The sequence below is a fragment of the Sciurus vulgaris genome, assembly GCF_902686455.1.
Source record: "Sciurus vulgaris genome assembly, chromosome: 6".
Lineage (NCBI taxonomy): Eukaryota > Metazoa > Chordata > Mammalia > Rodentia > Sciuridae > Sciurus > Sciurus vulgaris.
In genome coordinates, this window is record NC_136466.1 from 118,385,580 (window position 1) to 118,413,460 (window position 27,881).

The 27,881-nt window shown below is 31.7% G+C and overlaps 1 protein-coding gene across 5 annotated transcripts in view; it reads left to right on the forward strand.

Moving 5' to 3' along the window:
- Window positions 1-27,881, forward strand: part of ADAMTS6 (ADAM metallopeptidase with thrombospondin type 1 motif 6) — a 318,093-nt gene that overhangs the window by 175,779 nt on the left and 114,433 nt on the right. For all 5 annotated transcript variants that reach the window (XM_079144861.1, XM_079144865.1, XM_079144864.1 and 2 more), the window contains 2 exons: window positions 5,605-5,746; window positions 20,081-20,188. In XM_079144861.1, coding sequence (XP_079000987.1) covers window positions 5,605-5,746; window positions 20,081-20,188 — 250 coding nt within the window. The remainder of the gene's footprint in view (window positions 1-5,604; window positions 5,747-20,080; window positions 20,189-27,881) is intronic.

A 27,881-nucleotide genomic window follows, 5' to 3' on the forward strand; every position in this document is an offset into this window, starting at 1 on the left:
CGTGTTATGCCAGCTTCTGATGTTTTCGACGACGGCTTTGCAGGTAGTGTTCTTCCTATCTGCCTGCGGGACTTATTTATTTATTCATTTAGAAAGTAGACAAAGATGAACCTGGTATCATGGCTCACACTCACTGATGACTATGGGCTAATCTACCAGGCAGTGGAAGGTAGCCAGTTTTCATATATTCTCCATCACTTAGCAATAGTACAGATTAATTTCGTATCGTTTTTAAAAATTATGGGGGCTCTGTAAATCAACTCTTGAACTTTTTAAATTAATTCTGTTAAATTACTTAAACTATCAAAGATCCATAGCAACATTTCCCTGCAGTTCCAAGTTCAATACAGAGTAGCCGTTTTCACAGAAAGGATGGAGGCTGAATGCCTTGAGAGTCACTGTTGAAGGGGAACCAGGAAGAAAGGTGAGAGTGAAGCTATAAGAGAAGTGATATAAAGTGAGAAAGATGGCCAAAGTTCTCTTTTTTTCCTCTCTAGCAACTACTTTTGAAAGTTAACATCAATCTATTAGATGGAAAACAATATTTATAGATAGGACCTTTATAAAAACTTTAGTATCCAGAAACAGCAAAATAGGTTTCTCCTTCTTCTGGTTGTCTGACATGTTTTGGGAACCTTACTGTAACCATAAATATCTTTGATAAGTCATGATTTCATGTGGAGGGGAAGATAGAGTAAAAGAGCAGTACAGTATTTATATCTTGACAGCCTCAAGTTCCAACTATATTCAGACATCCCAGTTATACAGAGGGTGACAGTAAAAAGATTTGGCTTTAGATAATACATTTAGGTTTACACTTATCGAAATGTATCATAACATTTGTTACATTAAAACCCTTGTTTCATGAAGATTGATAAAGCAGTTTATGAGCATATAGTAGGCAAAAACATTTGGCTTAGCCTGGTGCAGCCGTGCATGCCTGTAATCCCAGAAATTTGGGAAGCTGAGGTAGGAGAATTAAGGCCAGCCTCTGCAATTTAAGCTCAGAGGGAGAGCACACTTGGTTCAATCCCCAGTACTAAAAAGATTAAAACAAACAAACAAACAAAAAAACAGACTTCTAACTTGCTATAGCTGATATCAACCTAATTGAATTTTGCTTAATTTAAGTGTATTAGCATAACTTTGTTGGAAAAAAAAAAAGGAAGTGGGATAAAATTTTAAATTTTTGTTGTTGTTGTTAAGGGACTGTTAAGATATGTACAGAATTATATAGACATTTCTTTTTCAGATAGGCCCATATTGTAGACCAAAGATCTATACTTTATAGTATAATCATTTTAGTCAAAATAAGTCTAAAATCTCAATTAGGAGTATGTCATCTTGTGTTCTGGAAACAAAGCCAGGGGGACATATTTTATCTAGGACTGTAAATTTTAGTTGAAGACTGAACAGTGGTTCATAATCCTATTTTCAAGGCTAATTTTTGAATTATGTAAATAAAAGATCTCTAAATTAGACTACATAAAGTATGATACTGTCAGAATTTTGGGAAATATAAATATACTTTGATTTATAATGAATTTCATAATCAAGGAAGAAACACATTCTTAAACTAATACATATTTTTGCCTTGTCTTAGGAGCAGTATCAAACTTATAGAACATGAATTAAATAATTCTCCATATTTCTATAGATATTAACTAGGATTAGATTTCTTTGTTGATTTGAATTTAACTAGGGATTAATGACAGATTTCCTTAGCATACTTTTTATGTATTTACTTTTTCACCAGACAAGTATGTTTACAATAACAATAGTAAGCTATAACATTTCATAGATGGAGACTAATAGTACTTGACATTTAATTTATAATAAGTAAGTCTTATGTTTTTTGAGTGGAAAATTTGCATATGACCTCAAGTCACAAACCATTTATTTTAAAGTGCTATTTTGAGAAAATTTGTATGTAATAATGCCACTATTATTATATTGATAGCATAAATAACAATAGACTTAACATAGTAAGAATTGTATGACTATAGCTCAATCAGTTAGAACTCTAGATTAAATAAAAAATTCCCATGACTTCTATTTGGTTAAACTGAGAAAATTACAGAGTATAAGATAAAAACTCCAAAGTAATATTTTTATGAAAGGAAAAGCATTTACACATTTGCACCCACCAGGAAATGTCTAAAAAACATTCATGTCAACATTATGTGCAATTGCCAGAAAATCTCAAAAATTTATTAATAGACTAATGGATAAATAATGATGGCATAGTCTTAAAGGAATAGTAAAGAACAATAAAAATAAATAGAGTTACATATATAATGCACTTTACATTCACAATATTGAGCAAAAGAACAAAATCACTAAAGAAAATCTATGGTATAACTCCTTTTGTGTAGAAGTCCAAAACATGCCAGTGAATAATTGTGTAGTAAAATTATTGAGAAAAACAAGGAAATTATTATTATAAGAAATCAGAATAGTAGTTACCTCTAAGGGGAAAATTATTGAAGTTGAGCCTTGGAACTTTTGTTAGGAAAAAAATGAGGAAAATCATTTTCTGGATTAAATACACATCTCTCAGATTCATGTTTTCTACCTTCTGTATCTATGTGTGAAATATTTCATGATAATTGATAACTTGGAGGCATGAAAATATCCAGAATTTTTATTTTCTAAAAGTTGATCAATAATAATTGTGATCTATAGACTTTACTAACTTAAAAGTAGCAGGAAAATAGCAAATTTTGGTAATATTATGCAAAAAAGCATTTTGTTGGTTAACCCTCAGTTAAGAATTAAGATATGAAAATTATCCCATTCCTCATATTTATTAATCAAGGTTTTACTGTATTACAAGATATGATTACTAGGAGAAAAATATACTACACTTCCATGTATAGGAATGTAAAACAATTAGAATCAGCTGTGCAAATATCCCCGCATTGGTTTTACTGGAAGACACCTGACTTAGCAAACCTTGCTAATTTGTACAAAATATAGACAAGCATTTCAAAAGACCTTTGTTGATATGATGTTCCTAAATACAGGCTCATTTTTTAAAGATCCATATGGTTTTCTCTTATATTTTATTTCATATGGTGTTTTATTCTTCTGTAAAAATATGCTGGAAAAGGAGAACAAGACTTGTCTAGCTGTTTAACCAGACAACATTAAAACAAAAGCACTAAGTACTTTTGAGAAAGTGAAACAAAGGTACATTTTTGGCATATTCTTTCTCAGAAAAGTTTGAACCCAGGTGCTCACAGTGCATAGCATTCTTAGCTGTTTGAGGGCCCTTGTAATGGTTGTGTGGTTTGTTTTTTATCATTTTTTTTTTTTTTAAGAACATGAACCATGATTAGAAGATAATCAATACCATGAAACAAGAACCTTAACTAAAATGATTGGTCTTGATTCTTCCTGGGTTAAACCAGTTTGCCATCAGGAAAGAATTTTTTTCTTCAGTGTATCTGTTTTTAAATTCTTCTTTGGAGTCCACATATTTCTTCCTCTAAGTTTTTAAGACTAATTTTCATTATCCTTTAAAGTAATTATGTATAATTGTTTTTAATAGATTCTTAATTGGTGCCATTTAGGTACATATAGTCTACATTTATTCCTGCTATTAGTAAATATGTGTTTTCTATAGGATCCTGTACATAAATCCTTAAGTATGCAATTTTAAATTTTTCTGTTGATTTGTAGTAGTACTTAGTTTATTCTATTTTTATTACTTATTTGATTCTTTTCATAAACATGTTTATAATTTTATTATAAGTGGGAGTGAAACTGGCATTTTGGAAGTAAAATTTGAAAATTAAAGTACTAATTCAGTTATCCTACAAATGTTCCATATTATCAAAATGATCTTTTTTCCATTATACTATTCAAATATAATATCTTTGCCATTAACCCTGATATATAATTTCAAATTTACTAGTAGAATTGCATCTCTCTAAAATTTTATACATAATTGCATAAAAAGCTCTGGCTATTTAAAAATAATACCTATAAACTATAAATAGTTTGTCTTACTGAGGTACATGTCAATTTCTAAAGGTATAATAAAAAGGAAATAACAAGTATTCTGTCATGAAAACTAGATAGAAGCTGGGGCTGTAGCTCAGTGGTAGAGCACTTGCCTTGCACATGTGAGGCACTAGGTTTGATCCTCAGCACCACATAAAAATAAATAAATAAAGATATAGTGTCCACCTACAACCAAAAAAAAATTTTTAAAAAACCTAAATAGCTGGGTGAAAAAAAAGTTCTCTGTTAGTTAGATGTGTTAAGTAGTGACTACTGAAATGATTTTAACAGCCAATAGTGTATTAGTACCATAATTAGTATTCCATTTAGATATATTTATTTATTAAAAATTCATCAAAATGGGCATAATTGAAAGGAAAGGGATGTAAAGAAGACAGTATTCTCATTTTGGTCTTCTGAATCTGTATCACCTTAGGAATAGTTCAGTTTTTAAAAGGTATTAATTTATTGCTGTGAAAATATACATTTTTATATAAACAAGTAATTTTTACATCTTTAGAACACGAGAAACTTTTAAGTGAATATGAAACTCATTGTGATACCTGGTTCTTTCTTACCTATCTATAAATGAAAATCTGTACTGTCCTAAATAACAGTTGAGGAACTCCTACTTGTGAAATTATTTTCCTTTGGCAAAGTGGATGGAAAAAATTTGAAAAAAAAAAACACAAGTGCTGGCACAATGGACAGGAATGTTGGAAAAAATTTTTAAGTGTTGGCATAGGAATTCTTTAAAAATTCTAACTTACTCACATGTGAAATGAAAGTAAAAAAGCATCTGTCCTATTTTATGCACACTGACTAAATAAAAATGAACAATTACATTTAGCAAAGTCTAAAGCTCTTTAAGGTATTCTGTCTGGTTTTTGGCGATCTTTATGTTATTTGTTCCACTGAATTAAAATATTATGTTTGAGTGCAGGCACACTTCACAAGCAGAAATTATAGAGAAGAGAACATTCTCTTTTCCAATTCTGATGACCCTAGATGAAATATGAAATTTTTGAAAGACTAAATATTTCTAATATACTTGAGAGGAGAACTTTGGATCTTAGCTTCATCTGTCATTCAGCCCATTAGGGAAATATTTCAAGAACCTATGGACAAGTCTAACCACAGCATCTATTGTTCTGCCCAAGGTGAAAGTATATAAATTAGGTCTTTCAGAATTACAACTACAATATTTTTAATTTTCCACATTTCATGTTTTTAATTCTGCTACCAGATGTGGTTATATTTTCAGTGAAAACAAACAAGAATCTTAGAGCAACATGTAATTCTGTTTTAATTCCTTTTGAAATTAGTTCGAATCAATGTTTTAAAGGCCAAAATGACATTTTCAGATTGTTGTCTAAGATGCTTTTATTGTGTCTTGGGGCTGGAAAAAAAATGATTTGGAGCTCTTATATAAGTTTCAGTAAAGCAATTCTATTTTACCATGTGATTATTTATTGATAGAATGTTATTTTCATGCATCAAATTATTAAAACAAAGAGCTCAACACATGGTTTCATAATTGTGACTGGAAATAGTCCATAGAGTACCTAATTTCCTTTGATCCTTTATGTTGAACAGTTCAGGCCGTGGTACTTGCCTTGATAATGAGCCTCCCAAGCGTGACTTTCTTTATCCAGCTGTGGCCCCAGGTCAGGTGTACGATGCTGATGAGCAATGTCGTTTCCAGTATGGAGCAACATCTCGCCAATGTAAATATGGGGTAAGAGGTCTTAATCCTTACGTTTAGTCATTTATATATGTTCTTTTGTGGCACAAATGTTCAGATGGAATTATGATGAACGTAGTTTGCCTTCAGTAGCATTATTAATTTAAATATGACTCTTGACACTGTACTTTTTCTGATACCTTTTGTGTGACATCTGTTTCTAAATTTCTTATGAGGGATGCAGGTAGAAAGGTAGACTTTTTAATAACTTCTAACATACTTATTCTTTAAATTTTGAGTTTATATTGCCAGCTTTGTCTTTTGAAATGCTGTGGTTTAAAAGCCCTCCCTACTTCCTTTTTCTGGTACTTTTATGATTGAGCTAAAGGGCATTTTTTCATTGGCTGTATGCCTTCACTTTAATTCATACTTGCTAGTACTGAGTCATTTCAAGTTGCTTCATCCACTGCCCACATTCCAACACAACAACTGAGCAGGAACAAAATGACATGAGCCCAAATAGTGAAACAAGGAAAATTGGTGTAGAAAAAAAAAGTAAGCATCATAATTTACTTTTCAAAGTCATGCTGTCTGCATTACAAAATATATTTAGACATCTTTTTAAATTTCATAGAGAAAGATTTCAGTGAGCAGAATAAGAACATGTTCATAGGAGAAACATAGTATAAGCATATTGAATAAAAAAAGAAAAATGAAAGAAAAAGGAAAAAAAAGAATTTTAAAATGTCAAACTTTTTCACCAGAAAATATTCATAATCAAAAATAAGTTTAAAAATGTGGTTCCTATTTCTATGCAAATAGTCTTTTGAATTCTTCTTAAAAATAAGAACTATAAAAGGAATTAAGTTTTAAAGTAGGTAATACTAAGTAGTATAGTTATTGTACTGTAGTGATTATTCCTCTTGGGTATATTACAAAGGAAAGTGATTACCTTGGGTAGGTTTTGGCCGCACCTTTATGTTTTAGGGTTTTGTTTTTGTTTTTTTTCCAGTACAGGTGATGGAACCCAGGGCCTCTTGCATGTTAGGCAAGAACTCTACCACTGACCCACATTTTCATACATTTAAAAAAAATTTTTTTTTTTTATTATTTTGAGTCAAGTTGCCAGGTTGCCTTGAACTTGTGATCCTCTTGTCTCAGCCTCTTGGGTAACTGGGATTACAAGTGTGTGCCATCATACCTGGCTGTACTCTAGATATTTAAAGATTGTGCGTGATTATCTATCTGGATGTGTAGAAACTTGAATAAAATTCTGATTTTTCCTGTCTCTTTGTCTCTTATTTCTTTTTTAGCAAGTGAAACAATCTACATTCTAATTTTTCTATTGGAAGTTGGGTTTTTACCTATAAATTTTCATACTAGGAAATTTACATATCCGTGGATGTAATTTTTTCTTTCTTAAATAAATTAAACATTGACTTGAGGGTCTGAGGGTAAAGCTCAGTAGTAGAGTGCTTGCCTAGCATGTATGAGACTCTAGGTTCTGTCTCTTGTCAGTGCCAGAACCCCCCCCAAAACAACAACAACAACAACAACAACAAAAAAAAAAAACAACAAAAGCCAGACAAATTGACTTGATTCTCCTCACTTTATATCTCATTCATTTCAGACTGATTTAAAATGAGATAATTTGTAATTACAAAGTTGTGTTTTCCTCATATTCTACTTTCAGATTCTTTGTGTGCTGTTTATAAAGTCTTCTGTAATAGAATATAAAATAAAATTGGAAAACTGGGTGAAAGACATTAGCATCTTACAAACCTATACAATTTATTGTATTTTATCATGAACCTTTTTCACTTTGATTTGCAGCAAAATGAAGATTTCCCTAGACTCACGTACTATAGAAAAATGCTTATACCTTTTTTTTAAAAGTCCTATATGTTACCAATGTGGTTTCTTGAGTAATAATAGATTATTTATAATCACTCCAACCTCTTGAATTTGTACCTAAAAGTTTGTTTTTACACATCTGATAGCCCCCAAACTCACACAGAGTTTTATCTCGTGAATCCTTAAGGTTTTAAACAATTCTAAATACTGCTTTAGAAAATAATAATGGCTTTGAAGATTGGAGTCCAGTCAGGTAAGCAAATCATGCTTCAGTAGGCAGCTGAAGGGAACAATAAAGCTAACTTTATTTCAGTAACTCCAAGTGTAGCATGTTGAGATAAATACTAAACATAATTGCTATAGACCTGGGAGGACATTGTAACATTTTTAAGATAGAGTTGAAAAATCATGAATTCATTCTCTTTCAACAAGTAGATTTCTAATGATGTTAGGGAAGATTTTAAACAACTATAGAATGATCCATAACTGCAGCAATGCTCAGCTTCCTATCTCTAACACTTTGGTCATCAGGAAGTCATTGCTGGCTAACCAGTGATTACATTTCTAATTATGAAAAGTCTTGCCTGGAGTCTTGGTGAATTCTTAGTGAGTGTATACATTTTTACACATGTAGTTTCACTTAACAAGTTTACATGAAATTTTTTTCTATTTTATTTTACTTGAGGCAACATTTTCCACTGTTATCCTTGTACATCATCTTTTTTTTTTCCAAATCCTCTTAAATTCCATAGAATAGTGAGGAAATTGTAATGACTATAAATACAAAGAACAAAACAGTAGTGTACCATATACAGAGTAATATAGTTGTGTGTGTAGTGATCTAGAAATTATATGTAGTTTCTTATAATCACATAGTGCCTTTTTCTGAGATACTTCAGACTGCATTGGTAAAAATCATTATTATCCTATAATATTTTGTAGATGGGGAAACTAATCCAAGTTAATTACTAACTCCAAGATTTTTTAAAAATCTTTTAAAAAACTGTCTAAATCTGGCAGTTCTTTTACTACTAGGTATAGTATTATAGTATTTCTGTTAATAAAGTAAAAGTTGCAGATGTATTTTGTGTTAGAAGACGCTTGTTTAATTTTTATCAGGTAATGTCTGTTACTAAAAGTCTTTTCATGCTCCTCATCTTGTTCCAATGTCTTTTGGGAGAAACTGATCAGGACACCTTCTCTCAACTTATTCTTTAGGGTCATAAATTCTCAGGTGTTTGAAACTCCAAGTCTTGTATTCAAGAGAATTTATTTTCTTTTTTCTTACATAAAAAAGTTAGGACCTCTTCAAGGCAAGATGCAAGTACAGACAAGCAGTATGCAAAGCTTAGGACCTACTAAATTATCCAAAAATATCTGCTGCTGACTATGTTAGCAGGTTTCTAAGGGGCCCTGGATGCTTCCTGGAAGAAAATATACTGCAAATAAAATAGCAGTATTGGTATGTGAAGGAAATGCTTTTTTTTTTTTTTTTTTTTTTTTTTAATTGGGAGCAACAAGTTCTTTCCTATAAAACTATAGAATCTATTGCCTCATTTCTCTTCTTTCTGTTAGTTTCCTCTTTTTTATTAGAAAATGATTATAAAAACTGAATTAATAGAAAGCATGTTGCAGTAATAATAAAAAGTTAAAACTTAGAAAGGAATTCAAGTATTAACCTATATAAAATAGGGGCTGTGGGTGATCTTTTGATTGCTTTCCAAAAAGTACAAATTCTTTCATAGTTGTCTCAGACTTAGCTCTTTATTTCTTTCTGTTGTCACTTTAAATCATATCCAAACATTGTTTTCAAATACACTTAGTGATTTATTATAGGTTAACAGTGTTGTGTACATAATTTACTATTAACCGGCAAGAGATGATTGTTCATCTGTACATAGGTTTGAAGCAGACACATTTTATGGACATGGTAGTTTTGTTTATTTTATGGGGAATTTTTATTATATATAAAGTTTATCATTGTTTATGTAGGTTTGAGTTAGTCCACAATGCATAATGTCGTATGTTATTTTTTCTTGCTTTAATGTAGAACTGAATGATGTTTTATCAATTGACCATATATTCTGAATCATAAATGGGAGCACATTATCTAGTACATGGTTTCACATGTAGAACAGATTTTTTTTTTTTTTTTTTCTTTTCTTTTTTTTTTTTTTGTGGTGCTGGGGTTTGAACCCAGGGCCTTGTGCTTGTAAGGCAAGCACTCTACCAACTAGCTATGTCCCCAGCTCCAGATTTTTTTTTAACAGAATATTTTAAGTAAAAAAAATCTGTTCATCCTTCACTGTTAGCTTTGACCTCATATTGCCCTTCAGTAGACTCTATTCAGTCTTCTTCACTCTTTCAGGTGAACAGCAGCCTAGATGTTCTTATAAAGTTCAGATAGCAAGAGGGTATGACAAGCATGCAAAGTGCCTTTCATTTTCCTGAACATGGCCACATTCAGTGTTTCTGTTCCCTCTATGCAGCTCTGTCATCCATGATACCTTTCTTTTATAGCTGTTATGCTGGTACTACTTTGGGAGAATCTGAGTCTTCTGTACTTTTAGGAGCATATTAAGATATTCCAATATTATCATTCACTTTGAACTCAAATGCAGTTTCTCTTCAGAGAGGCCTTCTTTCTTTTTCCTTTGTTCTTTTTAGTTATATATGACAGTTATATATATATATATATAAAATCCATTTTGATAAAATTATAAAAGCATGGAATATATCTTATTTTAATTAGGACCCCATTTTTGTGGGTGTACACAATGGTGGGATTCATGTAGGTATTTTCATATATGTACATAGGAAAATTGTTAGATTCATTCTACTGTGTTTCCTATTCCTATCTCTTCTTCCTTCCGTTAATTCCCTTTTTTGTCTAATCTGTTGAACTTCTCCCCCTCCTCCTTCCCTCCCAAGTTGTGGTTTAGCTTCAATATATCAGCAAAAACATTTGAACTTTGGGTTTTTTGGTCTTATTTCACTTAGGATGATAGGTTACAGATCTATCTATTTATGGCAAATGTCATGAGGTCATTCTTCTTTTCAGCTAAACAATATTCCATTATGTATATATACTATAAGTTCTTTATCCATTCATCTGTCAAAGGACACCTAGGTTGGCTCCATAGCTTAGCTATTGTGAATTGTGCTGCTATATATTCTTTCTTATCATTCTCTATAGAAGGCTTCTCCCAGTTACTCTCTTTTATAGTATACTATTTATTTCCTATATATCACTTATTAAAATCCACAATCATTTTGCTTATTTGATTATTTGTTAATTTTTTTTGCAGTGCTGGGGATTTGTTGTTAATTATTTAAATGTGATCTTCTAGATGAGGCCTTCCCTGACAACCTAATCTAAAACTGTTAAATGTGTACACATACATACACAACTATCATTTTCCTTGCTTTATTTTTTACATTAATGTTTACATTTTTCTAACATATATTTTCCCAACTAAAATCTATTTTCCTTGAAGGAAGAGATTTTGTTTGTTACATTCACTGCTGAATTCCCCAGCACCTAGAAGAGTTTCCTGCCTCATGTTAGGGGCTCAGTAAATATTTGAATGAATGAACTGTTAATTGCAATCAAAGTGCAATTTCCTTGAGGAAAGGGATTCCACCTGAATTGTTCATGGCTATTTGTATAGTGAGTAGCTCAATGCCTGGCTTATACAGGAACTCAGTAAATGTTTGTTGAGTAGAAGAGAGGAGTTATCTGATGAAGGGCCAGTGGAGAGAGGACCTTTGTGAAGAGCCTGAGGCTGTGTATTTGAAAAGCTCAGAGAAGGCTCGAAGGTTAATGCTCTTAAACAAAAATCCCATAAAAGAGTAAAGAAGGTAGGAGCCAAATCTGACTGTACCTTATGGGCCATGTGAAGAATTCTTGATTTTAGGCCATAGCTATACTTTGGTGGTACAGTACTTGTTTAATATAATTTAGAAAAAAATATTAGAAAACTAAAAGCTTTGTAAACTTATATCCTCCTCCCTTCCTCCCCTCTCCCAAAGTACTGGGGATTGAACCTAGGCTTTGTGCATGCTGGACAAGTGCCCTGTCACTGAGCTACATCCTTAGCCTCCTCCCTTGCTTTTCTCTCCATCCTGACACACCCCACACAGGGAACTGTGGCAGCTCTACTACAGATGATGCTCTGTTGTAGCAATGCCCTTATGTTTCTAGGTAAATATAAATGAATTTTTCTTAAACTGGAGGGTTCTTCTTCATAACTCTGAGACGAGATGAATAGAGGAGTTTGTGTATAAAAAGGTGTGGGTTCCATAATTTTGACTTTGGAATTGCAAAATCCCAGTGTATCCTGGTAGAAACATAAAGGAAGATATAAAAAGACAATACAACATAACTTTGGAAACTTTAGGACTTCTAAATGTTGAATATTTCCAGGAAATATATTTGTGGCAAATTTTTTTTCTTTACAAATCATCAAATTTATAAGTTTTCTAAATTCCTCAATTAAATGATTAATGATGGAATAATCTCCAAAGGATCTGATACCACATTTGTTCCATACTTTAAGTGATGAGAGATTTTTAGAACCTAATCTTGGAAATGAAAGATCAAAGAAATACATTTGGATTTATTAATTTATAGTAAGAAACATAGCTATATAGTTTGTATTCAGTCAAATCTATTGAAATCTGTACATTTTATCACCTACATAAATCTATACAGTAGACCAATTTCTTATAAAAAATTATAGATAATCCTACAATTAAAATATGGGATAGTATAGATTATTTTATCATATTAATAACTATAATGATGGCACCATTAGGCCATGTCCACCCAGGTGTAGCTCAGGGTAGTTAGTTCTGTGTTTGGGGTATCCTCCCTCTGGACAGTACTTCACAAAGACTGATACATTTTGCCTCTTAGACTCTAGTTTTTATGTTTCCATGCTTATTCTATTTTGTTATTTTATCACTACCAGTTCATTAATATTTAAGTCATTATTGCTTTATCATTAAGAGTTACTCATATAATTGTATGTTGGCTTCATTAATCTTGTTAGGATATTGTTGGCTACCTACACAATTTTTTAAAGAGATACAGATAATATGGAGGATGCTGTTAGTGAAATACTAAATAGTAAGATATAAAGGAAGTTTGAAGAAGGCAAGTTTAAATGGTCTGTAAAAAAAAACAAACTAAATGCGAGTCTCAAAACCATTTTCAAGTTTTGAAATACTTGTTATAGTTTGGTTAATGGTAACATGTTGTTTTCCTTCCCTACCAAGAGTATTTAAAAACCCACAGTAATCTTTAGTTTTTACAACCAGATGATTGTAGATTAGTTATTAGGAAGAATTTCAAGTTATTAAATATTAGAGTATTGCACTTGGATTATAGAATTAATTTTCTTAAGGATTTTAAAGTATGCAAGGTGGTTTGATTTAGACTTAGGGAATAAAAGGTATAGAACCACAATATTCTTTTGGAATCCAAATATATATATTTATTAGGCATATATCTGACAAGAGCTTATTTGGATTTTCATTTTCCCTAAATTCCAAATCAAGATTATAGTTCTGTAATCACTTATATGCTTAAAGATCAGTAGTTTTTATCCTGGGTTTGCTTCTTAAAGGTTTTATTTCTTTTTTTTAACCATTTAGTAATCTTTTTAATCTGTTCAAATGTGTGAGTATTTGTTTAATCAAAATCTCTATTGGGTGTTTTGGGTTTTTTTTTTTTGTTTTGCTTTTGGTTGTTAATTTCCCTTTTTAGAATCTCTTGCATTTAAATCATCTATAATATTAAAGGCAGAAATAAAGGTACAATTATCCTCTTTCTTTAGATGGCAACTGAGCACCTGGAACCAGGCCATAGGGTCACCATGTGTTCTTTTTCAATTTTCCTTTGTGTGATCAATGATAAGTAACCTTTCTAATCACTGATGCTCCTTTGTGACCTCTTCAGGACTTCACTCTTCCCCTTGAGCATTAGTATCCTTTATTGCAAACAGCTGTTAGAGATGTTACTGATAGGGTAATGAAGACAAAGAGAATGTTTTATACTCATAGTCAAGGATCCAAGATGGCAAAGTTTCCCAAGGACAGAAAATATATGCATATTTCTTTTATAGATTTAACAGTTGTTTAAAATTACAAACAAAAACAAAAGCCATCTTGCAATGAATACAGCATTTTCTCTTTACGTATTATTTAATAAAATCATAAAATGATTTTCATGGTTTTATGATGTTCCTACCCTCTTGTGTAAACTGCTTATTTTAATTTTCCCTCAGTAAATCGTTTTTTAAGCTTGTTTTAACACATATAATTATTTGTGAAGTATGGAGACATTATAAAAGTTAATCCTAATTTCTTTTATTGTACTGAAATGGTCTTTGAAAAAGAATTCTAATTTGATCAAAGGGGCACTAGTTCAGAGGAGTAATTTCTGTATATTAGGTACATTATTTTATATTAGATTATAAACTCTATTCTGTAAATTTATTCTTATTTATATTCACCAATATTTTGTATCATTGTCAATGTTTGCAAGTATTGATATTCATCTGAAAGATCAGATAGACTGGAAATCTGTGAGTTATTATTAAAGTGTTGAATAGGTAAGAAAAATGTTAAATGTTTTGTTTCTTGGACAACCACAGAATACTTTTGTGGATTCTGATTATAGTACCTTTTCAAAATTCAAACACAAGTGGTGATGTTACATTTGATAGTTCCAATATAATGTTAAAGTTGATGCCTAACCTCATATAATGTGTGAATAAATTAAGAATTGTCCATAATAATCATAAATTGAAGCTATCATCCTTTAAAATAAGGAAAAGGACAGGAGGATACTATGAATATTTAGTGATATTTTATATTAGAATACAAGTAAAGCTTTACTAATCAGACTTATCCAGTAATATTATTCAATCTGATACATTTAAGAGACATGTGAAAAGGAGGTTAGTTATGAGGAGAATCTTACACAGAGCTGATATCAAAGTTGAGTCAAATCTAACTTTAGTTGGAATTTCTGAAGCAAATTGCTAATTTTTCCTGAAACTAAGTTAGTTTCTCATACTTTCCAAAAAGATTGCCATGATGACTAAATGAGACAAAAATGCGGATATACCTTGCATAGTAGTTAACAGCATACCCTAAAAAAGTATTACTTCCTATATTTTCTTCCTGCCTATAAAACCACTGCTGGGTGGTCATGAAAATCTCCAGTGATGGCGATTATGTTTTAGTTCATCATTGTTCAGCTCTGACTTTTGGAAGATTATTCTGTGCATTGAACTGAAATCAGCTTCCCTGACTTCTAGGTTGGTGTGTGTGTTTTTCCAATCATTCATAAAATTGACTTTCTTGAAGTCTGAGAAAAGAGTTCCAGCTTCAAAAACACAACAAACAGTAAACACAATTACTCCTTCTGGCACAAAAACAAATATGCTGGATAAAACAATACTAACAAACAGTTAAATTTAGCCCATTTAGCTACAACATGAGAAGAGACACACGGACAACTGACAAATTGGGGAATGATGCCAAGATGCACAAGTCTCACCTTTCATGTGTGATTATTTCATAGTACCTTAGTGATTTGAAACTATCAAGCAAATTTTCTTATAACTAAAGAGAAATACCATGGCCATATATAAAGACTGAGAAGAAAATTTTAAAAAAATTTTTGTTCTTTCCTACAGACAGCACTTTCTATATTGAACATAGATAGCTTAATTGTGTCATTTCCAAAATGTGCATCTCTCTATCAAAGTCATGGGGGCAGATGCAGAAACTGTGAAGAGACATCCATTTTGTATTATTTTTTACAAGTTGATTGATAAAGAAGCTAAAACCTAGATAAAATTCTCAATATTTATGAAAGTATTCTCCATTGGGGTCGAATGCCCTCAAAAACCTACATATCTAAGAAGGAATCATAAACCACAGGATTTAAGGCTGCAAAAGATCAACTATTTGGAATGCTGAGAACAAATGTTCATAGAAATTTAACTGTGCATATATATTAATGAGGAAAAATGACTCCATAAGAAATGGAGTCCTAGGCTTGTGCCTCACATAAGAACAAAATAAAAGACTTTGTACAGTCTACCTAGTACTGACCAAATAAGTCAACATGAAAATTGGTTCAGTGAAAACCTTGGAATATATTATATAAGCAAATATATATGGCATTACTTTCATAACTGGTGAAAAGTTGCTGAAATAATAAAAAAAAGTTCACTGAAGATAAACTGAAATACAAAATAATATATGAGGAAACAATCTACTATGAAATTGACAATTAATGCCCAAGAGAAAAAAATTGGAAAGAGACTAAGATCCATGGTGGTTAAAATGAGAAGATCAATTAAGACCCAAAATCAGCTGCATAGGAGCTTCAAAACAAAAACAAAAACAAAGCAAGAATGGAAAGAATAGCAGAGAGACACATTAAAAAAATGGGAGTCAGAAAAATGCAAATCCTCACAGCATGAGTCCCCAGTAGATTAAAACAAAACGGATATGTGGTGAAACAGCACAAAAGCAATTTTTGAAAGCACCTGGAAAGACTGTTAAAAAGACAGCTGTTAGACTAACAGGTCTGGCTCCTGTGGAGGTCAGAGGACAACAAAGTTCATAACTTTAAAGACTGAGTTAGAATAATGTCACTCTGGAATTGCATATTCAATTAAAATATTGTCCAAAATGAGGGTAAATAAATACATTTTCAGAAAAATAAGAAAGAAATCCCTTGCTAAATTAATTATAAAGAATGCAAGTTAAGAAGAAAATGTTTTCAGAAGATAATTGTAGCTATAAAAAGCAATTGTTGTTAAAGGCACTGGTAGACACAGATGCATCTAAATAAACATTCACTAACAAGTCTTAGGCAAGTGGGCAGTTCACAAACTTTTAAGTTTTTGTAGACAAGGAAAATTTCTCTCAGGAAATTGCCATACCAACATACGGATGCCAACTTTTAATTTTGCCAAAAAGGAGCTTTTTGTAAAGACTGTCCTAAGCACCAGACCCGGTCCTCAGTAATCTTACAGTATATTATAATATCTAAAGACTAAAAGGAATAAAACTTAAATAATAATAGCTCATTAAAAATTAGTTTCATGAAAAATAATGCTTATATTGATATCATTCTTCTAATTTTGTCATAGAAATTAAAAAATTTATCATAGAGCAAACCAATCCATGGTTACATGTCTGACTATACACTCCCTTTATTTCCTTGGTTCCTGTGAATTTTAAGTGGTAGTATTTTTCCATAACACTAATGTAATGACTGGTGTATAGTAGATTCTCAATAAATATTCTTAAATGAAAGGGGAAAATTGCTCAAAAGTTTAACCCAGCACCAAATTTCCCCTGGAGAGTCTTCCCAAGATACAGTTTAGAATTATAAAAGGGACCCTAACACATAATGATTTATTAGTTCATAAAGGTCATGAAATTAGTCTTGATCATATCTCTTTCTATTAGAAATCACAAATATGTGAGAGAAAACTTTGTTCTAAAGCTAAACCGAAGGCTAGTTTAAAAAAAAAAAATCATCATTCCTTTCCACTGACTATCCCTCCTCACCTATGTATTTTATTTAGGGAAATTGATCTACTTGCTACATTGATTGTTACACAGATTTCCTAAGAGACAAAATTTCAGCTTGCATTTAACTGTTAGAGCTTGGAACCTGCATCAAGTTTCCAGATTATCATATTTTTATTGTAAACACACATTATGCTACAACTAATATACAAGTGAAATGAAAGTGATCTATCCATGTAAATATATCGTGCACGTTCCAGAATTCAACAGTTTAGAGAAAGAAGGGCATTTCTGAAAGTATGAAGTTGTTCTTAAGTAGTATGAAATAAATAAGTAGTATGAAATGAATGAATTTGTTTTGCTTTTTATTGTTCAAGGCAGTATCATTTGTTGCTTTTTTTCCCTAAACATGGGAAATCTTCCTAAATTGAATATAAAAATCTTTCTAACTGAAGTTGAGACTCCAGTTGTGAGATATATTTGAAAACTCTTCAGCTCCTTCTCCGTGACTAGTTGTAGGAGTGCTTCCCAGCATAGACTTCCAGTGCCATACTTTATCAAGTGATCTGTGAGAAGTTAATGCTCTAGCAAAATTCCAACCTTTAGGAACTCACTAAGGTAACAAACTCCTGTTGGACGCCTTTAAAAGACATCATTCTCTGAACATTAAGAAGACTTCTTCATGAATGTCGAAATTTAGGTCTTAAAAAAATTTGTCTAAAGCACTTGCCACTTTGGGTAGAGATTTTCAGTATGCTTTTGAAAATTAAATCGTATGCTTTTTTGAGAGATGCTGTGAGTATAGTCCTTTTCAGTAATAGAATTTTCATTGCATAATTCTGTGTAAAATAAACTTCTTTTACTTCGTCTAAAGTAAGATGTAAGCTGAATAAGGATCGTAGGAGATCAGGAGTATTGTCTAGGGGCACATTTGTGGATAAAAAAAATTCATAATCTCTATGTAATCTGTTCTATTAATGCTTCTTTTTTGTGAATTCATTGTTTTTTGAATTTGGATAAACTTTTGCTATGTGGGACAGAATTTTAAATTTCCTTAAATGTTATTCCTACTGCTTTTAAAATATTAAACTAAATATATTTAGGAACATAAACTAAAAAGCCATATTCCATAGAAAAAGAAGAATAAAGTAGTATATTTAAAAATTTGGAAAGAAAAGAACATTTCATAATAAATTATATTTGGAAAGTAAAATTTTATATTTATGTTATGATTCTCAGTACATGCTCCTCTTTTTAAATATTTTCTTTATCTTCTAGCTCATTAGTTCTCCAAATAGGGCTTAAAAGATTTTTAAAGTATTTTAAAGCCCAATAGACATTATACATCTTCTTCTGTACCTTTGATAAGGGGTATCCTAACAAAGAGCCCAAAGACATCCCCTCAGTTTGCTGAAGAATCATATGGGGCATTTCCATTTGTAGGATCAATTAACGAGAGACTTCAGTATTTTACTTCTTTATTTCTGATTTGTGTTTATGTGATGTGAGTTATTGTAATTGTGTTTTAAGAGTTAAAAAATGAACTGGGGATAAAAGCAAAAGGATTAAGTGTTCCTTATTAATTTATCTCTGTATTCCAGATTATCATATTTTTATTGCAAACACACAAGTATACTACATAGTTCTAGTTTAAATAAAAAGCTTACATCAACAGTGATGCTATTTCATGATCATATATATAAAAGAAACTGATAATTCCCAGCATTTCCTTCCAAAATAATCTGGTTTGGGCTGTTAGTTAAAACATTCACTCAGGGATAATGTTTATATGCTTATTTTAGAATCTGATAAATCAACATTGCATGAACCAAATGAAGTATTTTATATTGCTAATGTTAGAACAGGTACTGTAATTCTGTACTGAGGTAGTAAGAAGAAAAATTATAATAAATTAGATCAGATAGCTTCAAGTGAGAACCTACACTTCAATAGAGTTTTTCTGAAAAAGTTTGCCAATTGGATTTCAATGAAACTTTGGGGAATTGATCTTAGCAGTCCCAGTCTCAAACTTAGGGGACCTAGGCACAAGTGCTGTCTTCATAAGAGACTGATAGCTTCAAGCAATGTCTGAAACATGTTATAAATGGCAGCATTTGTTCAAAACCAAGTTTCTCTTTCATGGAGTTAGGCTACATTGACAGACTGAAAATAGCATTTCTAAATTGCTCTTATATGAATTTTAGAAATTATTCCAACATATACATCACATTTTTAAAATTTATTTTTATTTTTTTATTTTTACAGACTGAATTTTGATTCATTGTACACAAATGGGATATAACTTTTTGTTTCTTTGGTTGTACATGATGTAGATTCACACCATTTGTGTAATCATACATGTACATAGGGTAAAGATGTCTGTCTCATTCCACTATCTTTTCTACCCCTACCCCCACCCTCCCTGTCTCATTTCCCTCTACACAATCCAAAGTTTCTTCACATATATTAAATTTGTGCCCATTCCCATGATATGTGTGTAAGTGTGTATGTGTGTGTGTGTGTGCGTGTATGTCTGTCTGTCATTTTGAAAGTTGTCTTTGCTTACTACAGTAAGTCTATGAAGTCATTTCCCTTGTAATACTTATTAGTAATTAGTAAGTTTGTGCTATTGTGTATTCTTGTATGAATGTAATAAGCAGGTATTTCCTCTATTATTATGACTCTTTTATATTAATGAAATAATTTCACACTGTTGTGAAAAGTTCCTAATCAGTGATAAAATTCAAAACACACTTTATCTACTAAAATAAGAATTATAAAGACAAATGGTTATGTGATTCTGCAGAATGTATAACCAATCTTCTATAAGATCCCATCTCTGATGCTTCAACAGCAGCAAGGGATGTAGGTTCTCTTTTATATAATACTGAATGTGAGTGTATTTTATGGAAGAATTGGTCATGATTTTAATTTCTATTCCTGATCAACTTGCTTTGCCTTCTTTCCTAGGAAGTGTGTAGAGAGCTCTGGTGCCTCAGCAAAAGCAACCGCTGTGTCACCAACAGTATTCCAGCAGCTGAGGGGACACTCTGTCAAACAGGGAATATTGAAAAGGGGGTAAGCTCAAGTGATTTTTCTAGCTGTTTGACATATAGATTATTAGCTGATAAATTTCTGATAATATTCAATCACTAGAAAATCTCATAATTTAAAATATACTTTAAAATATCAACTTCTTAACCCAATAGTTATCTGATTTTTATATCAGCAAATATGCATCCTTTAGGAATTACAATGGGTATATTCTGTGTCACTTTCACCTGTTTGTATGAGTTACATTTGTATCAAAAAAATCTTACAGTCATATAATATCTAGTTTTATTCTGGTAAATAATCCCTAGGAAAAAATTACATGACCCAAAAATAGACTTCATAGACTAATTAAAGTCACTTTTACATTGCAGTGTGAGAGAAGGGACTTAATGAAATAATTTGTTGCACATAGAAATCAGAGCTAAATAATTTTAGTTCCAAATAAGTTTAATTTTTTTAAATGTGGTTAAGAATTGTTCAAACAGATAAAAATAGTTATATGCTACTCCTGAAATTCTTAGGAATTGTTATGTATGTAAACTCTAGAATTTATTGCTATAGACTGAATTTACAATAATAACTACTGCTTGTCATCTGGTCTCAGTTCTGACTTCTTCCATGTTAGCTGAGCTACTTTCAACAGATTACACTGAATTTCAGCTTGAAATGGGATGCTTAAGTAAAAAGAATGAAAGCTTTTGGGCAGCTGTCACAGTTTATTAATCCTTGTTGATGGCTTCATTCAGGACCCATGACCTAGTGCCATGGTGATGGCTTTTCCATTGCTGGGTTTGGAAATGTTGGTAAATTATGCTAAATATATGAATTGATAGGGTCATTTAAAAAGGATTAAGGTTTTTTTTTCAGACTTCATAACTAGCCAATAAAAATACAGAGACCTTTTCACACTACCAAAAGTTCCTTCTTTTTTTTTTTTTTCACTAAAGTAATAGAAAATATTAGGAACTGCTTTCTTGAAACAACAGTCTAGGTTTGTTTTGGAACCAACAGTTCTTGTCAATGACAAGTAGCAATTTATATCAATCTGTACTCAGAAGAAATACTCAATTGTAAAGACACAATCATACACTGAGACTCTGTTTATCTGCCATTGATTATTATTCTAGTGATCTAGTCCCTGGGCCACAGTTTCTATTCACCTAGAATGATACTATCACTAAGCCTGTTTACTTCCAATTTCGATGCAGTTTTTAACCAAAAACATAATGAAATCTTACTTTTAAACACCTCAAAGCCCTTCTAGAAGCATTCTATAAATTGTATAATGACATCAAATAATTAAACCCAAATAGTAGCTATTTGGAACACAGAGTTCAACCTCACCGTTTATATTGAAGACACATACTTAATACCTTATCATTTGTGCTTAATAGAAGGACCCTTAAACGTCAGACCTTACAACTATATGCCTATATGCGAGGGAGATGACATATTTCTTAGAAATTACAATTTTGAGGAATACTCGGAAAACATCTCAACTAATATTAAAGCTAACAGTATTGAAATCAAATAGAGGGAAATACAATTATACCTAAGCCTAAATAAAATTTAGAAAATCAAATAGAGGGAAATACAATTATACCTAAGCCTAAATAAAAATAAGCATAAGTGGGAGAAACTATATAAAATGAAGCAGAGATATATTTGATTTCTAAAAGATGCACATTCTTCATTAAATTTTTTTTTAAGATTCATATTCTTAATCTAGGTTAAAGACTGTCAACTTTTTGACCCTTCTTAAAGTGAAACCTATATGACTGAGATTGTGGCTAAGTAGTAGAGTGCTTGCCTAGCACGTGTGAGGCACTGGGTTCCATCCTCAGCACCACAAAAAAAAAAAAAATAAACAAAATAAAGGCACTGTGTCTATCTACAACTAAAAAAAATTTTTTAAAAATGAAACCTACAGAATATATATATATATATTCTGTAGGTATATATATATATATGCTTGAAGAGCCCTTTGCTTGCAACCTTACCCTGTCTCTGGACCACTCCTGACATACCTCCCAAGAACTAGTTGGATTCCCTGAAGAACTGCTTGAGGGCCTTGTAGGTGTAGCAAAGTTTGTGTGTCAAGGCATAATTTTTCTTTTCTTTTTTTTTTTTTTTTTTGGTATCAGGGATTGAATCTGGGGGCACTTAATCATTGAGCCACACACATCCTGAGTCCTTTTGTGTGTGTGTGTGTGTGTGTGTGTTTTATTTAGAGGCAGGATCTTGCTAAATTGCTTAAGGCAAGGTGTCATTTTTATTCACAACCTAAGACTCTATTATTATGAGGTCAGCATGTTGTACATCACTATCTAAAATTAATCTGCAAGCAAATCCTGGTCATTCTTCCAAAAACATGGAAGATAGATAGTTTTAGGAATGATACCAACAGGTCTTAGAATAAACGAACCTATGAAAAAAAATACAAATGTAGATTCCTAGAAAGGAAAAGAATAGAGGAAAAAGAAGACCCTCAAAGCATCTATAAAACTGAATTTATTAGGAGACTTTCAGAGAACTGAATCTATCTATAGTAATAAAATGTAGCCACATCAATGTTTGTAGCAGCTCAACTCAATAGCTAAACTATGGAACTGACTTAGGTGTCCTTCAACAGATGAATGGATAAAGAAAATGTGGTATATACGTATATGATGGAATATTACTCAGCTTTAAAGAATGAAATTATGCTATTTGCTGGCAAATGGATGGAGTTGGAGAATATCATGCTAAGCAAAATAAGCCAAACCCAAAAAACCAAAGGCTGAATGTTTTCTCTGATATGTGGATGCTAATTCACAATAAGGCCAGATGTCACTAGGCAAGAAAAGAGTTACTTTATATTAGGTAGAGAGGAGTGAAGGAAGAAGGGTATGGGGGAAGGAATGTTAGTAGAGTGAAACAGACATTATTACTCCATTACATATATGACTGCATGATTGATGTGATCCTACAATATGTACAATCAGAAAAATGAGAAATTATACTCCATTTATGTTTGATTTATCAAAATGCATAAATGCATTCTACTGTCATGTTTAACTAATTAGAACAAATGAAAGATTGAAAAATAACTAGACACATGAGCTGAACTTTTATTTTTTAATAACTGTATTTACTATGTTATTTTCTATGTGAGTTTTTATTGTTTAGTTCCTATTATTTCTTTTATTAAGAGAAAGAAGCATGTTTATTGTTGCAGAATGCAGATTTTTACACTTAGTACCATATCTACTTTGAAATTAAACCAGAATTTAGAATTTTGACTTAAAGCAAATAACCATGGGAAGAGCTAGTGACAAAATTAAACTGGAATTTTCAATTGATTTGATCAACTTTGTGGGTTAGTCTGTGAACTTTTCATCTAAAAATAGTTGGCATTCCCAGTAACACTAATGGTAATGGTAATAAATATTTTTAAAGCACTTACACTATGGCAGATACATATCACTAGGTGCTTCACAACATTTATCTGTTTAAGGTTAACAGAAATCCTATGAGGTAGGTACTATTTTAACTCTGTTTTACAGATATGAAAAGTAAGACTTGAGAGTCCAAATTATACAACTACTTAATGGCATAACTGAGATTCTAGCCCAGGTATTTCTGTTTCTGGAGTTGAAATCTTTGCCTCTGTGTACTGCCTCTAGTTTTATTTATCTTCCAGTGAGAAATTTTGCATAGGAAAAGTAATTTTTGGTTGCCACAGGAATAAAGTGGCTCAGTGAGCCTGAGATTGTTGGTCTCAGTATATTTTTACCCTTTAGTCCTAAAGGGATTTTTAATTTTTCTACCTGCAACAGTTTCTTAAATGAGGAAGCACAATACAAAGGCAATGTGGGTAGAATATTGAGCTAAAAACATGATTGTATGACAACTGGCAAAATAATGGAATCTTTAAAATAAGAGAAAATTGATTTCAATATATTTTATAGTGATAATATGAAGATGGAATGAAATAATATGTCAGTGAGTTTTTTATGGCTCACTGGGACGATGCTGTCTATTGCTAGAGTGTCATCATTACTTTTCATTATTATTTGCTAACCTTAGATGATGGTGGGCAGACAATTCTGTGCTAGACCCTCTCAACTAGCAGCAATGAGCATCAGAGTATAAGAATGAGTTTATGTCTCAGAGACATGAATGGAATATCCACAGACTCTCATCTTAACTCTGAGTTTCGAAACTGCTTTTTTCAGAAGAGACGAGAAAGAACCTACACCCTGTCTAGCCAGTGGAATAAAACCAAAGTTGCTCATAGTTTTCTGAATAAATCTTCTTAAAAAGGGAGGGGGTAGAAATATTGCTTGAGTGATAGCATAGACATATCCAGAGGAGTGAATGCATGATGATCTCGTCAAATTCTGGCTGCAAAAATATGGGATCCCTGCCCGGGGGCGCAGTTCCACAAATGTTCCATGTAAGTATGGGAACTGTTCCATGCACATTTAGCAGATGGAGTAAGAAATATGGCCAAAAAATTAAAAACTGATCTTTGCGTGAGTCCTGGGGGGTCTGACATCGCTATTACAGCCATTGGATGTTTGCCTGAATAAGCCATTCAAAGATTGAATAAGAACCATATGGTCTGAATGGATGTGCTCAGGGACAGTAGCATTAACCCAAGGAGGAAATTTGATGAGCCCAGACGGTGTGCTGGTACTGTGCGTCCATGGGTCAGTCTCCTACAAATCAATCAATATAACTTTCAGCCAGAGAACTTTCCATGGGTATAGCATTAGTAATAGCTCTTTGGACAAGAATCAGAGGGATGCCATATTTGATGAAATAGTAAATAAGGATTTAGATTGTAAAAACTTCAGTAGTAGTGTTGGCATTGTTACCAAACAGGATATTAAGGATAATCAAAGCCCAATCCTTGTAATCCCTGTTGGTGACCACAAAGGTTTCAAATATTTGGTTTATTGCCAAAAGATAGATTTAATGATTCTATAAGACCCAATTAGAGATATAGCCCAGCATTTGGGCTTACATAAAAGTGACATTGATTCCTAATATCTTTGCATGGGTAACATAGGGGTGGATTAGAATGGGATTATTATATGCCCTCCTAGAGCACTAGATATATAATAGCACATTTGCAGCCTTAGACCTTAATTCACTTAGAGTAGAATATAATATGTTTTGACTGGACTCCTAACTATAAACACAGGAAGTGAAAAAAGAGTAGCTCTTCCATTTGCTTTAGAAATTTAAATAGTATGGGATGACAAGTTCTGATTTAGAATTTGGGCTGAATTGTAGCTTGAGCATTCCCGCACCTGCATAATGGAAAGATAAGGCTTTTAATAGTGTAGTGCTTCAGCCCTCAGCTCTCTGACTTGGAAAGAATGTTCTGTATTGAATCACCAATATCATTTCCTTTAAAACCTTAGGATTTCCTTAGAGGTCTCTCATTCCAGATGCTGACTGAACCCAGTTCTGGCTATTACAAGATATACCTTAATCACCTCCTAAAATGACTCTAGTTTTTAAAAGTTATTTAAAAATACCATGTATACTTGAAATTTCCTTTGTGAAATTCTGACCAATTCTCAAAGTTAAATGGTCAAATCTATAATATATCTTGCTTAAAGTCAGTTCTTTTGTATAGGTCATGAAATTTAATAACCCAATAGCAAGAGATATTGTTTAGTAATGGAAGGTGTGTCTTAAGAAGTTTAAAAAAATTTTTTTAATTGAGGATGGACACAATACCTTTATTTTATTTATTTATTTATTTTTATGTGGTGCTAAGGATTGAACCCAGTGCCTCATACATGCTAGGCAAGCACTCTACCACTGAGCCACAACCCCAGCCCCTTAAGAAGCTTTTTAAAGCTTCAGTGGCATATGCTATTTTTCTAGATAGTGTTTAAAACACATTTATTTAATTTAGAAGGAATGTGAAAAATAAGGATAAACAATATGAGATTTTATTCTTGGAATGCAATGGTTTCATTTCTTTCACCTTTGTGAATTTGGTTAAACACACCTGAATTAGCAAAAGGAAGGCCAAATTTATCCAATTTGTCTGCATAATTTAGTCTGTAGTGACAAGACTGTTATTTAGAACAGTCCAAAATTACTAGATTGGATATAACCTTTGAGAGTAAAGATTAGAAACTGGTTTTCCATCTGCATATTTAACTTTCCTAGTTTAAAAAAAATAAGACTCTGTGCCTTTGGAAATAGAGCTTTTATAAGTTTGGCAACTCTATGTGAAAGAAAGTATAAAAATAGATGATATGACATCCAAAAGTTTTACCTTTCTATACTTATAGGATTTATAGTCTTAAGTTGATTTGTTTGGTATAATCTAATTATTCTAATCATGATTTACATACATTAAAAATTTCATATCTTTATTGATTAATGAAACATCTAGTAAAATAGCTTAACTCACTTTATGTGAGAATTCCAAGGATACTTTGTTTCCAAAAATAGAAAGGGGGAAAACAAAACAAAATTCAGAAACATACTTCTTCCAGTGATCAAAATCAAACAAGTTGTTTGAATGATTTTATCTTCTTTGAAGGTATATCTGCATTGAACTAATTTTTTAAGTTGTTCTAATTTAAATTACATTGGAATCAAGAACTAAAATTAGTTTCCATTATATAGTTATGGAAACTATAGAAAGCCAGAACTTGCTTTGGACCCTAAAATATTGCTTGAATGAAAACTGAGATTCATAATATAAAGTTTCCTACACAGACTGAAGTTGTTAGTTTGTAAACTAGTTAACTAGTTATTAAAGTGAGACTTGTCTTATCAACTGCTTAATAACTTATCTTACATTATTCTATGCTTTTTACCCATTTTACTTGTTTAACAAATATCTGTTATAACTTATCTATTATAACTCCATGAAATAGATATAATTAAAGCATGCATTTATGCAGTAAAAGTTCTAGCAAATCATTGATGAAATACTGTGACTGTGTAGATGCTAATTAACCATGAGCATTGAGCATTTAATAAACTGAATAGTATATTTATCTTTTATCTTAAGAGTAAGCTTTATTTATTTTTAAAAAATTTGGTGTTAGGGCTTGAACATAGGGTCCAGTGCATGCTAAGTATGAACCCTTCCACTAAGCTATACTCCCCAGTCCAAGAATTAGGTTTAAAAAGGAAAATGAGAGGATTTCTGTGACTTTTCTCACTGCCCTGCACTTTGCAAGCATCCTAAAAACATGTGTAGCAATACTCTGTGGACTCTACAACTTTTGGAACCTATAATTTTTAATATTATTACAACCCTCATCATTCCTTTCTCCCCTAAAAATTGAAAAAAGTGGAAATTTTCTCTATTTTTATCATGGATTTATTCAAGGAGGTCTGAAATAAGATGTGGGTGTATTGCTGAGTTTTTTTTTTTTTTTAATGTCCAGTGTTAGTTTGTTTATCATGTAGTAAAAGTAATCCAGTATATTATTCTTAAATGTATTCACATATATAATACAATCCCACACCTTCGGGTGTTCTTTTACCTACTGGTTTTTGTGTATTTTTGAATAGATATTTCATTTTCTGCCAATTAATGACCTTGGGCAAGTCATCTCTAGGTTCTGTTTTTCTCTTTGGAAAAAAATAAAATACTTAGACCATGTGAATTCTGAAGTCCTTTTGAACTTTAGATAAAACTGTAGAATTAAAGAAATGTAAAATCAAGCTTTCATGTTCTTTGAAATTA